We start from the raw sequence: 19,297 nt of genomic DNA, 5'->3' as shown, positions 1-19,297 counted from the left end.
TTCAAAATTAAAGCTCAGCGCAGTGGCTGCACCGAATGATGGAGCAGAGGGTACAGTGCAGGATGAGACTTGTATCGCTTCAACATCAAACATCAAGTTCATTAATGCCTATAGGAGCAGCCTCTGGCTTGCCCAGGGCTAGGGAAATTTGCATTCCCCTTTCAAGCACCAGTCACAGGCTCCTGCACCTGCTGCCCAGCTTCTGTGCCAAGGCAGCAGCCGCCTCCTCCATAGCAATCACTGTGGTATGTGCTGCCTTTTCTCAGCAAGAAGCTGGCCCACAAGACAACACACAGAGCCTGCACTCTGGACGGAGGCTGCGTAATGCTATTTCTCCTTTTATTTACAAAGGCTTCATTCCAACTGCATAAATAACAAATCAATTTCTAAACCAGGCTAGCAGTCAAACTGTGTTACAGTGGAGGAGGGAAGGAGAAAAGTTATTTTTACAGGTAAGCTAACCCTTTGTTCAACCCTCTGGCTTTCCCTAGAACTAAAAATGTAAAAAAGCAGGTTAATGAGGATAGCAAATATTGCATCATGGAAGCTCATTTATGTACCTTATTATATCATCCTACTTCCAGAAGATGTGGAAGAGGAACACACAGTTTTCCCCAGCTTTTTACATAAACTAAGTCCTGGGGGAAGGATGTAGAGGGGAAGATGGGAAAGACCTCACCTGATGAAAGCTGGGAGGTAAGTCTGTGAACTGCAGAAGCTGTCTCCTCCTTTCAAAGACTTAGCCTCTTCTTCCTCCTTCACCCTAACTCAGTGAATGGGAGAGGGATCCTCCTCCACTGTCAGGGCTCGAGGCCCTGGTGCTGCTGCTCATGGAATATGTAACTCAGTGACTTCCAGCACCTTGTACCAGCAAACAGGCTGTAGTTAAGGACAGCATCCCCGTTGATGAAGGCTACTTCAGCATATTCTTACAGCACTAAAAAATTAAATACTTGCCTGAAAAGGCATGGACAGAACATAAAAACCAGCTTACCTGAAAACTCAAGAGATGCAGTGCAACAAATAGATATATTTATTCTTATTTCTTTTCTTTTTTAAATAACAGTGGCAGGATAATTGCAAATATCTTTTTTGCCAAGTATGTGCTTTTGCTTAGCTATTTTGCATCCAGGGTGATCTACAGCTACAGTTTCTTTTTTTTCCTTCAGGCTCTTCCTAGGATAAACAGAGTGACTAAGTATTCGGAGCTACTACAAACTTATTAGGTGTGTAACACAGTGAACTACTTCACAGTCATAAACATAATCCATAAAGCAAACACACAGGGAGACTGTTTTGTTCACAGCTGTAGCTGAGAAGCCGCCTCATCTTTTTTTCTTTTTGGCATCTTGCTATTTCAGTCAAAGTGGATTGTGTTCTCCATTGTTGCCCTTTCAAAAAAAAAGCAATTATAAAAATGACTTAATAAAAACATACTTTCATATTTCAACACAGTTTGTACACCAGTTTCTCAAAGACTATTCTAGAAAAGTCAGCTTGTTCAACCTAATATAAGAAGAAGGTCAAGTATGGAAAATTAGAGTAACAAAACCGTATAGTAAAAATAAGAATGTCGCTAGCATGTAGTGGTTAGTTGCAAACAACTGAAAGAAAGAAAACACCTCCCTAGAAACTGTAAAATAGTCCAAGCTACATAGCTACTATATTTTTTGCAGCAGGTGTGTTTTCTACCACAGCCTTGATTTTTATTACTTTATATTTTTTAAATAACTTAGAATAATAGTGAGTTTGCCTACCAGCAGCCAACTCAAAAACATAATGGAAAAAGAAAAAAACCACAGCCACCATTACAGTGGTGGGGAGAAACTCTCCCCAGCAGCCAATTTGTTGTGTCCGGTCCTTTCCCATCTTAGCAATCCCAATCAGGCAAAGTTCCTGGTTATATTCAGCTTACTAGGAATGGAAGTTCTTCAATGCAGACTTGGGTTTCACTGAAAGGAATGGTCAGTTTTTCCCCTCCGTAATGTACTATCAACTTTGCAGAGTCCTTGTAGCAGCAAGCTGCAGCAAAAGGAAGGGGAAAAATATTCCATACAGGTGTGAAATGATTCATAGGTGGCATCTGAGCTCTTCAAAGGATTCTGTCAGCGCTGTCCTCAGTCAACACTTAAGCCTGAATCACAGCCGAGTGGGCTGTGATTTTATCTCATCTGTCAGATGTGAGAAGCTGCCTGTTTGTTCTTGAGTTAACTTGTTTCATCTTTGCTGACACAATATTGCAACTGACTGCACATTTTTCATCACTTTGAATGCCACTCGGTGTACAGAAAAATAAACCAAGCCATGCCCTTTGGTAATCCACATAACATAGCAACAGCAGAAACAGCAGCCATCTTGTGCACTAGACTCTGCCCAGAAGCGCTGATCTGAAAGGAAGAGGGAAATGTAAATAAAGACAATCATTAGAATGATGTAAATCTTCTCAGTGCCTCAGATAAGGATCCTGTGAAACTGATGTTTGTGTTACCACAGATTTTCAAGCTCAGAGCCTTTGTCTGTCCATCCTGCCACTCTGTGTAATGTGGAGTGTCTGTGCACTGATGTAAGTAACTCTCCCTTTCTGTCCTCTCCCCAAAATAACTGGGATTAATCAGATGGAATTGTTACATCCCCTTGTGATATCCCAGGAAAAACCAACACAGCCTGAGGAGAATCCTTAGGGTTGCGGTGCACGGTTGTCTCTCTGCGGTGCTGTGGAGTGGATCAGAAGAGTTGGAATGTTATATCCATGGGTACCTCTAGGTGCTAATGTACTAGCTGCCTGTAACAGTGACAAGAACACCTGACTAATGGTCAGTTCCTTGGGATATCGGTAGTTTTAAGACTAAAGTGGAGGCATGGCTTAGGGGTGAAAACAGACTATTCACACACCTGCTTAATTCTGTGTCTCCATCCATGCACCTGATTAGTTTTCTCTGCTGCCATGAATTCAACTTTTTAAAAAAGAAAAAAAGTTGATTGGCAAAGCACGAGCTAAAACACTGCCATAATGGTTCATGTACCCTTCCACAATTAGTAAAATGAAAGAGTTGATGAGGCTATGTTCAACCAGCAGTAGAAGAAAAGCCAAAAATAGGATTTTGCTTAAATTTGTTTTTCCCGGCCTGGACTCTAAATTGTTACCTGGTTTCATGAATGCATTTGCCCCAGAGTGATCTTTGTGCAAACCTCATCCCTATCTGAAAGGCTAGGTGCATAAAGGGATGCAATAGCTGCAGAAATGTCTGCTTGAAAACCAGAGTGCTCTGTATACTACTTATGAGGAAGTAGAGATTTCTTTGAAGTTTAGAAAGTATTTTTTCCTACACTGAATAAAACAAGAAATTAAGATACAAAATTACTTATTCTAAGTCCCATCCCCTAAGGGAGAGAAGGCTTGAGAGGGTTTAAGATAAAGACTGACTGTTCTCCTTTTTTCCAAGAGTCCCAGATTGGAGGGGGGATTTACATCGATGCTGTGCCCCATCTGTAGCTGGCACATGTAGCGTGCCATTTGGTTTTAACTGTTTGATGCTTGCTCTGTATTCCATTCTCTTTATTTATTGATGTAGGTAACCTCTGACACAAACCTTAGTGTCTTCCATCTGTCCTTTTCAATGTGATTCTCAGGACTTTCGCTCTCATAGGAAGCCAAGTAAAGTGCTGCAATCAGAAGCAAATACAATATGTTAGGCCTACTGGCATTTTAAAATTTGCTCTCCCTGGAAAGTGGACTGAAGTTAAATGAAGCAGGCTTGTATTATCCATCCCTCAGATTAGGGCTCCAGAATCCCATTAGGAAGTATAGCATTGCTTAGAATTATATCCAGACAATACTAACAAACAGTGCATGAGAATAAAGGCTACCCTGAGGGGGAAAAAAACAACTAGCGAAAACTCAAAAGCACAAGAGTGGAAGAAAACACTCAAAAGAAAAAACTGAGCCCAGGGACATGCAGCTTTGTAAGCAACCAGCTGTTTTCTCTTTCTCAAGCAGCACCCTTTAGTGTAAAGCATCCTGAAAGTCCATATAAATACACTTCAGATGATGTTTTCAGGGACCACATATCCAATCAATTTTTTTCATTCCATTTCAGAGACAAGGATAATGTCAATTCTCACAGACCATGTGCACATAAAAAGAAAAATCTTTTTTTCTCTCTCATTTGTAAGGCAGAAGCATTTTTCACTTGCCAGACAGAGATGTCTCAGGACAAAGTCTTTCTTTACTGTGAGGAAGCAACAACTTAACATGGAGAGAGACTAAGCAGTAGCCAGTGACACCAGACCTTCAGGAAGTCCAGAGCTCCTTACCATCATCACTGAAGACTGGGACAGTGAGCAAGTACTGCAGAATCTTCCGATCCCTTTCAAAAGGACACTCCACTTGCTTCCATGTCATAAATTCACTGACTTGTTTCGCCAATTCCCAAAATTTCTGTCAGAACAGAAGAGAAAACAAAAGAGATGCTATATATTGAACAGTACTATTTACCCTGAACATTTTTTAAAGAGAGAGAGAGAGATCTTGGTTTCAAGTCCAGGGCTTGGATTCTCCCTGGCTTTTAAGCTAGAATTGAACATCATCTGACTCAACAACTCAGCTTCTAACTTTTGCATTTCTGTTTCAAACTGGGATGACTTCCTGCCCCTCCATCCTGGTAAAACTGTTGTTATTTATGAATATGAATAGTAGATCATGATCTGCACCCACTTTCTTTTCAAGGAGCTGATAACACTCCTTATGCCCAATTTTTCACTTTGATAATGCTCATGCTTGTTTGTTTTGCAGTGAAATATTTAGTAATTTTCTCATCAAAAGTCTGCAGATGCTTAATACTGACATTTTGAAATTCAGATTTTAGTTAGTTAATCTGAAATGCTCAATTTTCTTGCTGGAAATTTATGCCAAAAATAAACATTCCCCATGTAGCGTTTTGATGTCATTCATTGATAAACTCTTTCAATTAAAGTTTAACATGCCTCAAGTGCACATGGATTCCTTGAGTAAAAGGACATTCCAGATCATCACATAGTCTAGCTTTAGAACCAGGCTAATTCAGGCCAATGACTACAAGTGAAATGTACTGTAATTTTGTGTGAGTGACCCAGGCTTCTTGAAAGCTGAAACCACCAGAAAACAAATCATTGGGTAATCCACACGGTCAGATAACAAGCGTGAAATTGGAGGCAGGAGAACAAGGGACTCAAAACTCTTTCACTGCTGCTCTTTCACGTTTCTTCAGAGACAATCTATGACTTACATGTACGAAAATACCACGTATGTATCTTGACAAAGGATGAACTCACCTTTTACATGTGGAATTCAAAAGGAAGCTCTAAAATACTAATTTGAATTATTTTGTCATTAAGTATAATAAACCTGTGAGTTGAAATGTTTAGATGAATTTGAGCACTGGGAAAAAGCTGTGACTTTTTTCCCCACTAAAAAATTGTGAATATCGAAAGGGGTTCTATAAACATTCCATCTTCAATAAAACTGCTTTTTCCTGACTACCTCCCAGCTCCTGTGAGAAGTAAAAGATACACTCAAATTCCAGTCTAATTTTGCTCTCCTAGAATCCAGTGGAAGCTGAACCATGATCTGCTTCAGTTTTCTGTTAAAGGGGCTGACCCTGTATCAATGCCCCGCTCAGTGCTCGCTCTACTTACTTCAAAATTGACATGACCATTTGGAAGACGATTGGCACAACCCTCATTGAGGAAGTAAATATCTTTGATCAAGAGGCTGAAGAAAGGTATTACGATCTAAGGAAAGAACAAAATTATTTTCAGTCTGGTCCTGAATCAAAACATAATGCTCTACAGAGAAAAATAAAAGGAAGTCAGGTGGTACAAAAGGTAAGCAAAATACCAAAGGACTAAGATCTCTATGGTATCTCTCTCTCTTTCACTACAGAAAAAATTTTGCATTCACTAAGTTTTAAAATACATGCTGTTTCTCTATAAAGGAAGTCCTCCTTGGATGGTAAGCTAATCCCTATAGTTTTATTTCCAGCTTTGTGCCAAACTGATTCCACTACCTTGAACTCTTCTTGGCATGTAGCTCCCTCAAGGTCATAATTAAAGTACCTGTTGGCACTCCACTGCTTGTCAACTGTGGCTATGAGGCATGTTTAGAACAACAATATGCCTAACTCATTTCATTTCTATGTCATGTCCCTCTTGTTTTCACTTTCTCATTCTTCCTTGCAGATTCCAGAACATAAGAGCTCAGAGGTGCGTACTTCTTGCATGTAATTCCTGCAGGGTATCTCTTAGTGCAGCTCTTCCTTTTGACAGGGACTTGCTTGGTAAATGAGGGGAGATGCACATTAAAGCACAGCATGGTAAATTTGGAGCCAGCAGCACAAATGGCTTTCGAACTACAGTTTCCTGAGCTCATGCAAGAAATTGAACCTTGGAACTGACTGGCTCAAAACGAAGGATTTCCTGCCAACTGAGCAAATCAAAGTATTTTTCTTTAGAGAATGCTGGAACATTCTTACATTCTTAAAATGACTGTATTTTAATTTGCATCCCACAAAAATTTTCACAGCTGCACATCCTTGTTGCAAATAAATAAATAAATAAAATATCACTTATCACTATTTCCATGGAAGACTTTGCTGCACCATTTCAATATCTGTAAGTTCTTTCTCTGAAGTCTTAAAACTCACTTTTCTCTAAAAAGAAGTAAGCATCTTACATTTAAACTTCTAGTACTTTGAATGATATGTGAACAGATTCTTAGGACTCAGAAAAAAATCCCTGTTTTTATTTACACATGTATAACAACAATATAGACCAGCAGACTGCACATGGATTTACTTCATCCTGCCTGGTAGTTTATTCTATGAGAACCAAGATCAGGTTTATTAAACACAGCATGAAGTCCTAATATTATAAGCAACTGCTTCTAAGTGGGGAGCAGCTAGGAAGCTATTTGGCTCCTTTCCACAAGAACTACAACTGAGATTCTGCATTAATGTGTGACCAAATCCAGTTTATTTCTCAAAACCTATTTATTTTAAAGAGCAAAGGAAGATGCCACCTCTATTAATGCATAGTTCACAGCCACTCTTGAATCTGGAAGGTGGATTTTAACCCACTACATTACACAAACACCTGATTCATCTCACCATTTCCACTTAAAAAGTCCAGACTATATTTAAAGCTCATCTAAAGACTGTACACAGGAAGAGGACTCCACAGAATCTAGACAGAAGTTCTGTCTAGATTTCAGTTTTGGAATACCTTTTCTGAGTAAATTTTAAAGCTTTTCCACCCTAAACCATAAACCACTTAAAATTAAGCACAAGTAGCAGCTACAAGAACAAATTACTAGCAATCTCATTTCAGTCCTTAGCCTTTCCATCTGTATTACTGGTTTGCGAGATAAAGTTCTCTGTCAAAAAAGAAATGAGCTGAGGTAACGTACTTATTTTATTTAAATAATCAAAGCAATCACTTAATGTTTGCAGCTTTCATTCAACTGAACTGGTCATTTTCATTGAGCCACCTGCTTTCCTCAAATATTCCATTTACTTTCTTGGTAGCTTACAGGTAATATTTAGATATTCTCAGTAAAGAGGGATTCAGTTTTGAGGCTTTTTATTCTTTTTAAAAGCCCACCAGGGGTAGCGTTGCTGAGAATCAGAATTCCAAGACAAAAGCTTACCATGCAAGTTAACAAGCACATTTCATTTTTACCCACTGCCAAGTCATTTGTAAACCTACCTTCTCTCTGTTGCTATGAGCTGTCAAGGACCTTTGAGCGGCTCCACGTAGAGCAGTTCGGTAATTATAAAAATTGCTAGAAGGGTCCATCTGATGCTACAAGGCATGAAAAAATGTAAATAATGAGCCAGTGTCATCACCACACACAATTCTCTTTCACTTGAGCAACTATTTTAAAAAGCAAGAAGTCTGCTGAACAGCACCACAAATACGGCCTTTTAGAGGACTGCAATATCTCTTTATCTGTTCATTCCATCAGAAGAGAACCTTTTTTTAAAAAATGTTCACTCAGCACAACAAGGGATCCAACACAAGTCAAGGGTGGGAAAGCAAAGACAGGCTTCATGGACCTTCTTTCTGTCTCCACAAAGAAGGTAGTTCAGCTTTAATTCAAAAGCCAAAATCATGAAACTAAGACAACAATGGGTCTTAGCACTAATATTCTGCTCTTCTTACTATGCACGCTTCTCAGAGCTGATTCAGTTGCAATGGCAAAGTAAGATCAGACACCTAAAGCTGTTAGTGCCCCCACCTCATTGCTCCAAGACTGACTGCTGCATCTCAATAACTAGCACGACTGCATGGCTCACAAAGCACGTCCTTAACCAGCGAAGTCCAGCCTGCATAATAAGGTCGAATGAAATAGGGCTGTAATCTTAAGAGCAACTTCCTGAGCTGTGCAGCCACCCTTGACACAAAGAAGGCTATTTCCCACCCAAGGGTGGGGGAAGGAAGTGTGAGGTGGCTACAGCCATCCAGTTTTAATCTGTTGTCATAACACAGGTCAAATCTCCTGATGATATTAATAAACATTTCATGCTTGCATCAAGTACAAAACATTACATTTTCTTTATCTTACTAATATATAACCTGAATTAACCGATTGCCATTTACAGCAGGATAATTAACTTGTTGGTAAATAATCTGTTGGGTAAATCATGAACTCATACACTGCTGCATCTACATGATCTTTGACAAAGGTCTCTACTACCTGAAGGTAATTGGCAATCAATTAGTTCAAGATAAATTCCTCTGAAAGTGCAAGGTAGCTGCCTTAAACCCCAACTTGATTTTCAAAGGCAAAACTGCATTAGGTCAATCCACACCATCCCTCAAATACATGTCCCTTTCAAGAGGTTACCTACTTTTTTTTTTTTTTTTTTAAATAATTCTTAGGAGGTGGGTTTGGGAATTAAAAAAAAAATTACTTCAATTTCCTTCTTCCAAATCTAAAGAGCACAAGTCGGCTGAACAATTCTTATTACATCTTCTAGAATTTCCATTAAGAGCACAAACATACTAAATTAAACATGTCATAATGAAGCCAAACTCGCATTTTAGAGCCGTTAGAAGTAAAATGCTATTAACAGCCCCGTGTCCAAATATTGGCCAAACTTACCTCAAGAATATCAAATTTGGCTGTCTTCACTCTTGCCCAAGTTTTCTTTAACCGAGACACAGGACTCATGTTCATGCCAGCTTAATATAAGAGAGAGAAATTGTTGGAGTATTTAAAAAAAAAAAAAAAAAAAAAGTCTTTCAAGTAGCTAAGGCTAGTAAGTATTTCTAAAGCAAAGGAGCTATTAACAATAACAAATATTTTCAACAGAGCTGCTCAGAAATCAGACTCATCGTTTTCTTGAAATTCCAAGATTAAAAACAACTTTGGAAACAAAATCAGTATCTCTTACACAATAAAAGCTCTGAAAAAATGCTATGGCATTATTTAATGTCATTTTGATAAAACATGAATATACAGTAGAAAAGCGCAAATGAGTTTTCTCAACACCGCCTCTTACGTATTTCATTGAAAACTACACATATCTATGAAGTTTTCACATTTCAAATTAAAAAAATATTCCCAATATTTTCCTATCAGATATAAAAAAGGTGTGGAATTTTTAAACCACTAGGATATTTATGGTGTGATAGTTTCGTGGTTTAACTCCAGCCAGCAACTGCTCGCTCACTCCTCCCCCCTCCCAGTGGGATGGGGAGGAGAATTGGAAAAAAAAAAGTAAAACTTGTGGGTTGAGATAAGAACAGTTAAATAACTAAAATAAAATAATAACAATAATAATAATTGTAATGAAAAGGAATCTAACAAAAAGAGAGAAATTAGACCCAAGAAAAAAAACAGTGATGCATAATGCAATTGCTCACCACCCGCTGACCAATGCCCCAGCAGCGATTCGCCGCTCCCAGCCATCTCCCCCCTGTTTATATACTGGGCATGACGTTCCATGGTACGGAATACCCCTTTGGCTAGTTCGGGTCAGCTGTCCTGACTATGCTCCCTCCCAGCTTCTTGCACACCTGCTTGCTGGCAGAGCATGGGAAACTGAAAAATCCTTAACTTGGGATAAGCGCTACTGAGCAACAACTAAAACATCAGGGTGTTATCAACATTATTCTCACACTAAATCCACACAGCACTGTACCAGCTACTAGGAAGAAAATTAACTCTATCCCAGCCAAAACCAGGACAGATAGAAATGATGGAAGACATCAATCCTCCATATTAGAGGAAGAGTTTCTATTCCAATTTAGCACTAAAGTTGGTTTCAAAAAGTGGAGATTTAGATCTCTGAACAGTTGCAATGAAAACTTTGTTTTTCTGTAATTTACTCTACAGCAGTAAATAATTTCTTACACACATAACACTACAATAACGTTGAGCAATTCTCCACCACTTCCCCTCCCAAATTCACACTCCTGAGCATGCTAAGCAGCAGACTTTTGTATAAAGCACCGTGCTTCCTTTATCCGGATTCAAACAGGGACAAAATGTCTCAGGACACATACTTACAAATAATAGCCATTAAGGAGTTAAAGTTGCCAATGTTAAAACATTCCCGTGCCACATCAATGAAATATTCTATCACTCTTGCTCTGTGCTTCTTCTTCACAGGCTGCAAGAGATGCCATCAGAGTGTTACACTCAGCAGGAAACAGAGCACTCTGACCCATCCCCAAAAGAAACGTGTTGTTTCTTTTAAACATGTTTAAAATGTTCTTCTCTCAAAAGTCTTTTCCACATGTACCACAACTTCACACTATGCTTTACATGTAGAGGAAGCCACGCTATTGTGTTCAAAAGCCCTCAGGACAGCAAAGACAACCCAGATACCAGGCAGGTAGAGAGCAAGGACAACAAGGCAAAGTGGCTCCAAGGTAAAGAGGCTCTGCCAAGAAGAAGGGTACGAAGAACAGCAGAGCAGAGAAGGGGGTCAGCACGGAGGAGAGAAAAGATGCCTCCATTCACAAGGGGCATTCACAGGAGAGAAGGGCAGGCCAGACGCACTCCTGTGCCAAGAAGGGCTAACCCAGCATAACATCACCACTGTGGCACATGAACAAGGCTGAGGCACAGGTATGATGCTGAAAACATGGAACTTCAGCCCTGTGCTGACTTCATCCACATGTGAAAAAGTACAGAGCTGAGAGAATGAAAAGTCAAAGGGCACACTGAAGGGGCATCAAACCTGAAAAGGCTTCACAGTTTTAGACAACTAGACTTTAGACAACTAGACTAAAAAAAACCTTTTAGCAGAAAAAGACCTTGCTCACCATACAGATTTCTGTTGCAACCAAGTAACTGAGCCTGTTAAACCATTCCACATAGGCTTCCAGATTCCGGGTCTTCTTTCGATCTCCGTAGCAGCTCTGCAGACAGAAGAAAAATAGCAACTTTTAGTGTAATCTTCATCTTTTCCCTGAGAGAGACCTTTTGGCTTTCCGCCTTGCCATCCCCAAACACTGTCAAGTAACCAGGAATAACTCAATTATCGAAAGTGACAAAAAGTTTAGAGTGAAAGCAGCAGTGATAGTATTTGAGCATGTATAACTTCTTCCTGAGCTGTTGGCTCAGTAAAGCACTCAAGCAAGCATGTGGAATCCATCACCTGCTGTAAGTCCTACCGGGATGCTTTAAGGACTTAGGATAGACTTATGCAAACAATCAAAGCTAAGTATCTGCTTAAAGCTTCCTTGAATATGAGTACTGTTTCAGTCCTCACTCCTGTCCCATTAAAATAGTAGAGACAACATTATGCCTTCTGCACTTGCAGAAGGAAAAGAGCCCAGCCCACTCCACTGGCACATTACGTTCAGTTGTTGACACCAAATTAACATACCGCATACTAACTTTGGGAGATCAGCTCTACCATTTTGATTGGATTGTCCCTTTCCTAACCAGTGCTATTTGTTCTGTAGTGTCTTGGAATGATTCCCACACCACATCTCAGGATTGCCTAAAAAGGGGTAGACAGCAGTTTTAGTGATCTCTACTTACAAAATCATTTTCAGACACTGTCTGACTGAATATCAAATTGTAAACTTCAGTCATTGTATTCTGTTTGTCAGTTTTAGGGAGGACAGTAATTTAAGTTTTAACTACCTGACTTTGGCACAGTTTATTTACAGAGCATAAGTCATCTTGAAAGCAGCACTCAAGGAGATGACAACTCTAGCACGGTTAGCTAAAAACACTGTCTTTGCCCTTCATCTCACATGGATCTAGAGCTCACTGCCCCCTTTTTGTGATGTGTGCTCTACCTGCAAATTGCCCCACTTGCCAGTTTGCTGCAAAGAGTTCAGTTTACTAAAAGGAAGAACAGATGTTGAAATGAGTAATGCAAAAGCCAAAGTTAAACTCAGCTTTTTCCAGCTGTAGACCACATAGGCGGCCTGGAGAAAACATTCACAGGATTAAGTTCTCCCTTAGCTTAAATCAGAAAAAAACACCAAATGTGTTAATTTAAGTCAATTTGTTGGCTGAGTTCTGGAGCTCCAGGAGTTGTCCTCCAGGAAGAAAAAGCATCAACAAAATTTTTTAAGAGGAATACTAAAGCATTTTCACTATAAAGCTCATTTCTGCTGGTCCTCATTTATTGCTGGACCTCACTTCCAGCTCACAGGGCACCTGAGCTCCAGGATGTTACATGCTGCATTTCAGAGCTGCTCCAGATCTGCTCCAATTACCTTGTCATTATCCAAAGGATCCTTTTGCACAAATGCCTGGACAAATTCTTCTGGTCCAATATAATTGAGTCTCTCCTAAATAAAGCACACAAGCAGCCAAGTCATATCCTATGTTAACCTGCATTTCAAAAAGAGGGGAAGGATGAAATCATACTTGAAGTATAACAACTCACAAGCTCTATGTGTGTCAGCTGCTGAGCTAACACGTAGGGATCATTGCAGACTGTGATTATGTCCCTCTGGATGGACTGGGGCTTGGTCTTTAGAACCGTGAGACGATCTGTGGACGTGGCATTAATTTTTGCAAGTACTTCCTCATACTGGCTAACAGTGGCAAGCTTCCGAATCAGGTTCTGGAGGAGCTGCTGTACGTTCTTCCGATACATCTGTCATGACATGAAACAATTGAGAGACTTTTTCAAAATATGAGAAGATAGTATTAAAGTCTGCATGACACCAAAACAGATTGATGCTGATACCTGTATTTGTTGTCACCTTAAGATACACTCTACTATGTGAGCTTCTAATATTGGCATTTCATCAGACCAAAAGGAACCCAGCCGAGGATTTAAACACTGATTGTCTCACAGATTCAATAGTGACCCGATTAGCTCAAGGAACAGCAGAAAAGACATGCACAAGCTACTGCATGAAAAGTACCACCAATCACTGGACAAAATACAAGAAATGAAAATACTCTATCTTCTCCTGCTTAAGACCACAGAAAAAACAATATATGGTCATTCAATGATGAAAAAAGGGCCTGCTACTCTCTGGAGTAAATCAAGACCAGTTTCACTGAAGTCAGAGTTAAAACTTGCAGTAAATCCGAGAAAAAGGGGAAGATAATAAAATCATCTTTCTTTTCTTTCACCTTGCAGGCCTTTCCATGTGGCAGTTTAAGTTAACAGGAGTGACAAATTTAAGTAGGAGCAGGACTCGACTCTTAAGTAGACAGATCTGTGTAACTGACCCCAAGGTGGTTACTCTTCCAAATTCCAGATATCATCCTAAAGCCATTAAAGCAAAACCTAAGTGCCTGAAAAAAGGAGCATCCAAAACCTATTGGCAGCACAGTATAGTGTGATCAGTCCAAGGCAAGAATGTTGCCTGTATTCTAATGAATTCATCATTCCCTCCAAAGCTGCCATTTATATGGATTTCCAAATTTACTCAAATACAACAGCACTATCTTGGGTCAGATTAATTCTTGAAGTCAGTTGTGTTCAACCGAGGCTGAATTTGTCTTGTTACTTGGTAAATAATTGTTTTCTGCTTAGATGTATTTTGATTTTCTAGACAAATACACACAGCATAATTTTTCACCGGGGTGGGTGGAGAAAGAACAGGGGTATCTCAAGCTTTTAAAGAAAAGGATCTACATTTTCCTCAGGAAGACACAGAAATATTACTTGAAGAGCCGCGCTTCCATAAACAGATGTTAGGTGACACACAGAGACTTGCTTCACTGACCCATTCCCTTCCAAATTCTTTGAAATTTCATGTAAGAGAACTTTATGAAGCATTTTCTTGCCCAGCTGGTAATCAACTGAGAATGAAAAAAACATCAAAAATACTAAGGGTGAATTCTGGCTACTGATGGAAATCACATAATAATCAGTGGGTTAAGCTTCAAAGCAAAAAAAATAAACCTTGCCTGAATTTGTGGTTCATGTCAACCCAGAACTGACAACAAAATCAGGGAGAAAATGGGTGAAGATACAAAGGTGAACCACCTAATTCTGGTCAATCTGCTTCTGTAGCTGGAAAACCCCAGAGAAAAGGCAAACTGGCACAGATACCCTCCAAACCAGAACAAGAAATCAGGGTAATTAGCCCACATCTGATCTAATAGCAGTTCAACATAACAAACATCCCTCTGTCCAGTGATGAGGTAAAACCCTCTCTGCACAAAGGCAGAAGGAAATGCAAGTTTCCTCTCACACCTCATAGATGTACCTGAGCCCATAAAACCAACATCCCTCTGCCCTTTTGAGCCTCAGCCTCCTCTTGAGCAAAGAGGCAGTGACCTCAAGGGATTCTGTGCGAGTATAAGTATGTACTGCACTTTGCACCCATAACAGGTATTTGCTGTGGACCATTACTTAATGTCATGCATTTTTTAAATATCATATATATATAGATATATATTTAACAACACACCAATGAACTCACAGAATATGATATCACATGTTAAATGAGTTTCCACAGTCAATCTCACTACATGATATCATGGTGGAAAAAAAAAGAAAAGAGAGTTCAGTGCAACGTTGGGCTGCACATGAAAAGACATCAGGATACAGGACATGGCTTTGGTCTGACTGCCTATACTCATAAAGTGTTTCACAGAAAAAGCCACCGATAAATGTTAATATGGAACTAATCAGGAAATGGGACGCAATGGCTGATGGGAAAGGTTTCAAAAGGTATACCTTGAAAGAAAGGTCAGTTAAGTGGTAAAAGGGACCAGAACAGTCTAGAAATATCTCATGAGCATAATGACCTCTCAGGACACAGAGAGGGAAAAAGTGGAAGGAATGGAATTAAATTGAGGGAGAAGAGGGGGAAAAAATAAACCCACCAAGGTTTTTCCAAAGACCTTTTTTTGATGGAGCAATATGTTAGCATGGTGAACGGTTTTCGCTGGATTCTTACTGACAGCTCTCAACAGTACTGGAGCACAATAATTCGGGAAGTGGAATAAAAAGCCACAAGTAGAAGAGCTGTAGTGAACAGGAATAGGAAACACTGCTTCTTTTATATCCTTCAAGCTAATGACTCACACAAATCCAAGCAATCCGTAGAAAAGCAAGGTCAAAGAAGTTGCCATTTACTGTTCCAAGCAGTTCACAATAACGCAAGTCAATTTACTGCAGCGCTTGTTTTCCCTTTGTCTTTCTAAAGGAAACCTCAAAGTCAAAAAAAGCTCAAAGCTAGAGCTAGAAAAGATCTATAGCTCGCTGCCAGAGTAAGATTGCTCCCTAGCACTCATTTTCTAGCAGTTTGTACATCGGCCTTTCCCCTCAATAGATGATTTCACTGTTCAAACTGTCTATATTGCCAGAAACTTCACTGTAGACAACCCTTCCCTGTTGCCATTTCACTCTTGCATGCACCAGCTCAACTTCCCCCCAGGCTAAACAGCTCGCTCTCTCTTTTCGTGCCAGTGGATATTTTTCAAGTGGGTGTGAGTCCTCAATCATTACTTTTTCTTGAACTGAACTTCAGTTCCCTATCCTCCTATTAAGAGTACCCAGAAACAAAGCAACAGTGCAGGAGCACTGTACAGGGAAAGGTGCCTCCTGGCACCTCCACAGTGAAGGCAAACCTATTGCCTCTCCACAGTCCAAAGCCCCCTGTAGCTATCTTGCAGCAACTCTAAGCTTGCCCATCAAATTTGGTATGTTTTTCATTTGTATTCCATACTGCATCTCACTCTCTTGTCCCATCTTCTTTTGTCCCTCCCCACTTTCACAACATCAAAGTGTATTTCAGCTTCCAAATTCAGTTTAGGTTTGTCCTCTTACATCCTTGTTTACAGTCTCTCAAGATCTTTCCAGGCCTTTGGCAGCACTTGCAACTCCTCCCAGTAAAGCTTACCTACATGCTTGTTAACATGCCGTTTGCTGCCTCGTCCATATCATTATTAAAAAAGCATACATAAGGAACAGCAGCCCTTGAGGAACATTAGAAACATGATGCCATTTAGCAATTGCTCTTTACGTTTATAATTCTTCCAAATGCCACTCCAGTGTCTTTTGTAATCTTAGTATTATGCCAGCTACACATGATCTGCTTACTGAAACCTTGTTAATTGCCTTTCCACTAAGTGAATATAAGCCTTGGCTTTTGGCTGAGTTTATTTCAGTACTTACAAGACAAGCATCAGTTAAGCATCAAAATATTTCATATCTCCGTGAAACTTCACTTCCATCTGAGAACTGGGACTTAGGAAAACGTCAAGTGATTACCTCGTGTGCTCCATCCAGAGGAAGGAATATGACAGACTTCCTCCGAGTCCATATGTGATGCTTTAAGCTCAAGACAATTCTTCCTGGTCCAGTTTTCTTTTAGAAACTTTTTCCCAAGCCTGCTATAACTCTTCCATTAACCTACAGGTCAGAGGCCTGATTCCAACATGCCTTACTCACACAAATAGAAGAAATTATCAACATTGGTAGGGATTTCTCAGATATGCAAGGCTTCTCAGTGTCTTATCTAGCTTCTTCCAAGCAGAATCACTACAATGAAAAATACTAACACCCACTAAGTTGTGTCTGTCTGCACAATATGCAATTATATTATGGGTTTAGGGATGGAGTGAACCTTGTCTGTGCTTTGAAAAGGATCTGCTTATGCTGTGTGGTTTCTTCCTAGGCCTAGGTACCAGACAGAACTTTTTGCCTACCAGCACCTTCATAATAAGTTAGCTCAGCCACTCAGAGCCATACCATGTTATTAACAACAACGAACCTGCAACATCAAAGCATTAAAGGAATGCCTTTTTATCCAATAACTTTGTGCACAGGCAACTTACCTCATCACCACTGGCTATTCTTTGTGCCAACTCCTTTAAGTTCCTCATCATTCTTTCATCTCGGAAATCATAAGGAAACGTCTCTGTCCATTCAGTCAACAACTGTAGGATTTTGGGTGCGATTTTTCGTATCCGGTTCTATTTGAAAATGGTAAGGAGAAATGTTACATGTAATAGCAACACAGCACATATCTAACCCAAAGGGAATAGAATTCCCTTCCGTAGGATACTGTGGAGCATAAGGATATGAAAGTCAGTTAAATTTTTAAGCTTAATTTAATTCAGCATTGGATTACAGGCCAGAGCCAATACCCATTGAAGCCAATGAAGAGACTATCATTGGCTTAACTGACCTGGATATTAGGCCCCAGGGAGGTGGAAATCTTAGAATGATTCCCCTCATTATCAGGAGTGTCTCAGTGCAAGACATTTATTAGTGTTTCCATAACTTAAGGCTAACTATCAACAATGAAACTGATAAGCTCCAGTTCTGCCGAGACTTATGCATGCACTATACCTTATAGTGAAAAAGCAGAGGAATTATTCAAGTATCTTAATTTAATTTGTGTCATTTTCTACTGGGGTGGAGGTTCTATCCAAATGTCTACATCCTGCCCCCTCTCAACTCTAGACATGACACACAAAAACCCATGCATTCCCATGCAAAGGGGCCAGCAATCTAAGCCACTCCGCAAAGACTGTAGCAAGAGCGTAGCTTAAGCACGTGAGACAGGCCAGTGTAATTCCCATTGACATGCTTAATTCATCATTACGTCTTTCCAACATTTTGGCATTATACATCAAGATGTTCGGAACCCTGAAACAAAAGCACCCACTGCAGGGTCAGTGCAGGATGTGTCATTAACAGCAAGCACTTTTGTTTCTGGCCCATGTATTGGTAAAACAAACAGTGCAGCAGCAGCAACAGTCTTCATGGAGGACAGGCTGAGCAGTGTGGAAATTTCCCACGAATGTCAGTGAATAAAGGGTCAAATTCTAATTGCTTTTATCAGGCTTTCAATCTGTTTAACCCTACTGAGGACTCTCTTGAGTAGGAACATTTCGCTGTGGGCAGGGTAGAGACATTTGACTGGAACTAACAGGAATCCCTGAGAGTAAGGGATCTTACCTTGTCCAGGCCAGGCTCACTTAGTCTCTGCTGCTCAATGCACAAATGGCAGACTTTGGCCATGAGCTCATACGGATGCATGAACAGGCGTGAACTAAGAAGGAAGGTGAAGATGTATGTCCTCTGCAAACAAGAGGAAGACAGAGAAAGGGATAAATTACCACCAGTTTTATATTTTCTCAAAATGCATTCCTGACAAATCGGTTCCTAATACTTTACTATCTGCAGAAGAAAACTCTTCATGTGGCTGTGCCAAGAGCTATTACTACAGCAGTAAGCATTTAATTTGACACTTGTCATTGCTCCAGAATCAGCATTATCAATTCGTGCTTGAGCCAAGTTATGCAAGATTTAACCAAAACAAGGCAGGGCAGGGCTGGTTTAGGTCTCCTATTGCACACAGCCTTATTACAAGCTCAGTACCTGAAACTACTCAGAAGAAAATTTCAGCTCATCTTCTCTTGCTCTACAGCAAACCTTTGCAAGAGCCATTACCAGATCACATAACTCTTTCTAGCCTGACAATGGAATAAAATTCATGCTGCAAGTCCAAGCTACTTACAATACCAATAGATAAACCTTGTCTGCTTCCACATTGCTAGTGAAAGTAAATAGTCTTCAGAAAAAGAACAAAAAAAGATGCCAGTTGACCAGATTGTTGACTGAATTTTGCCACATACACCACCTTTACTACGCTGCATTTGCCTGTCTGACCTCAGTAAACTGCACACTGTGACCGTGTACTTCCTCTAAGAATCCCCAAATGCTGTTCACTTCTCATAGTATTGCTTGTCTCCTGAGTGAAAGCGGAGGGAACTACATAGCTTAATTTTACAGAATAAAAATTAGTAACTCATTCTGAGGTTACAAGAAGAGGCTCCTTATTTTGCTTTAATTTTCCATATATC

The 19,297-nt window shown here is 40.0% G+C and overlaps 1 protein-coding gene across 1 annotated transcript in view; it reads right to left on the bottom strand.

The window, feature by feature from the left end:
• Nucleotides 1-348: 348 nt before the first annotated feature.
• The window catches only part of RASGEF1B (RasGEF domain family member 1B), a 33,364-nt gene continuing 14,415 nt past the window's right edge, over nt 349-19,297 (bottom strand). Inside the window, exons 3-14 of the mRNA XM_050895558.1 lie at nt 18,390-18,512; nt 17,261-17,398; nt 12,897-13,109; nt 12,724-12,798; nt 11,311-11,406; nt 10,550-10,652; nt 9,140-9,219; nt 7,741-7,836; nt 5,674-5,769; nt 4,315-4,438; nt 3,591-3,663; nt 349-2,387 (exon numbers count right to left, since the gene is read on the bottom strand). Of these exons, the coding sequence (XP_050751515.1) occupies nt 2,363-2,387; nt 3,591-3,663; nt 4,315-4,438; nt 5,674-5,769; nt 7,741-7,836; nt 9,140-9,219; nt 10,550-10,652; nt 11,311-11,406; nt 12,724-12,798; nt 12,897-13,109; nt 17,261-17,398; nt 18,390-18,512 (1,242 nt within the window). The 3' untranslated portion in view covers nt 349-2,362. The remainder of the gene's footprint in view (nt 2,388-3,590; nt 3,664-4,314; nt 4,439-5,673; nt 5,770-7,740; nt 7,837-9,139; nt 9,220-10,549; nt 10,653-11,310; nt 11,407-12,723; nt 12,799-12,896; nt 13,110-17,260; nt 17,399-18,389; nt 18,513-19,297) is intronic.

The sequence above is a fragment of the Gymnogyps californianus genome, chromosome 4 (assembly GCF_018139145.2).
Source record: "Gymnogyps californianus isolate 813 chromosome 4, ASM1813914v2, whole genome shotgun sequence".
NCBI lineage: Eukaryota > Metazoa > Chordata > Aves > Accipitriformes > Cathartidae > Gymnogyps > Gymnogyps californianus.
The sequence above is the reverse complement of the archived record's forward strand: the minus strand, read 5'-3'. Positions and strand labels throughout refer to the sequence as shown.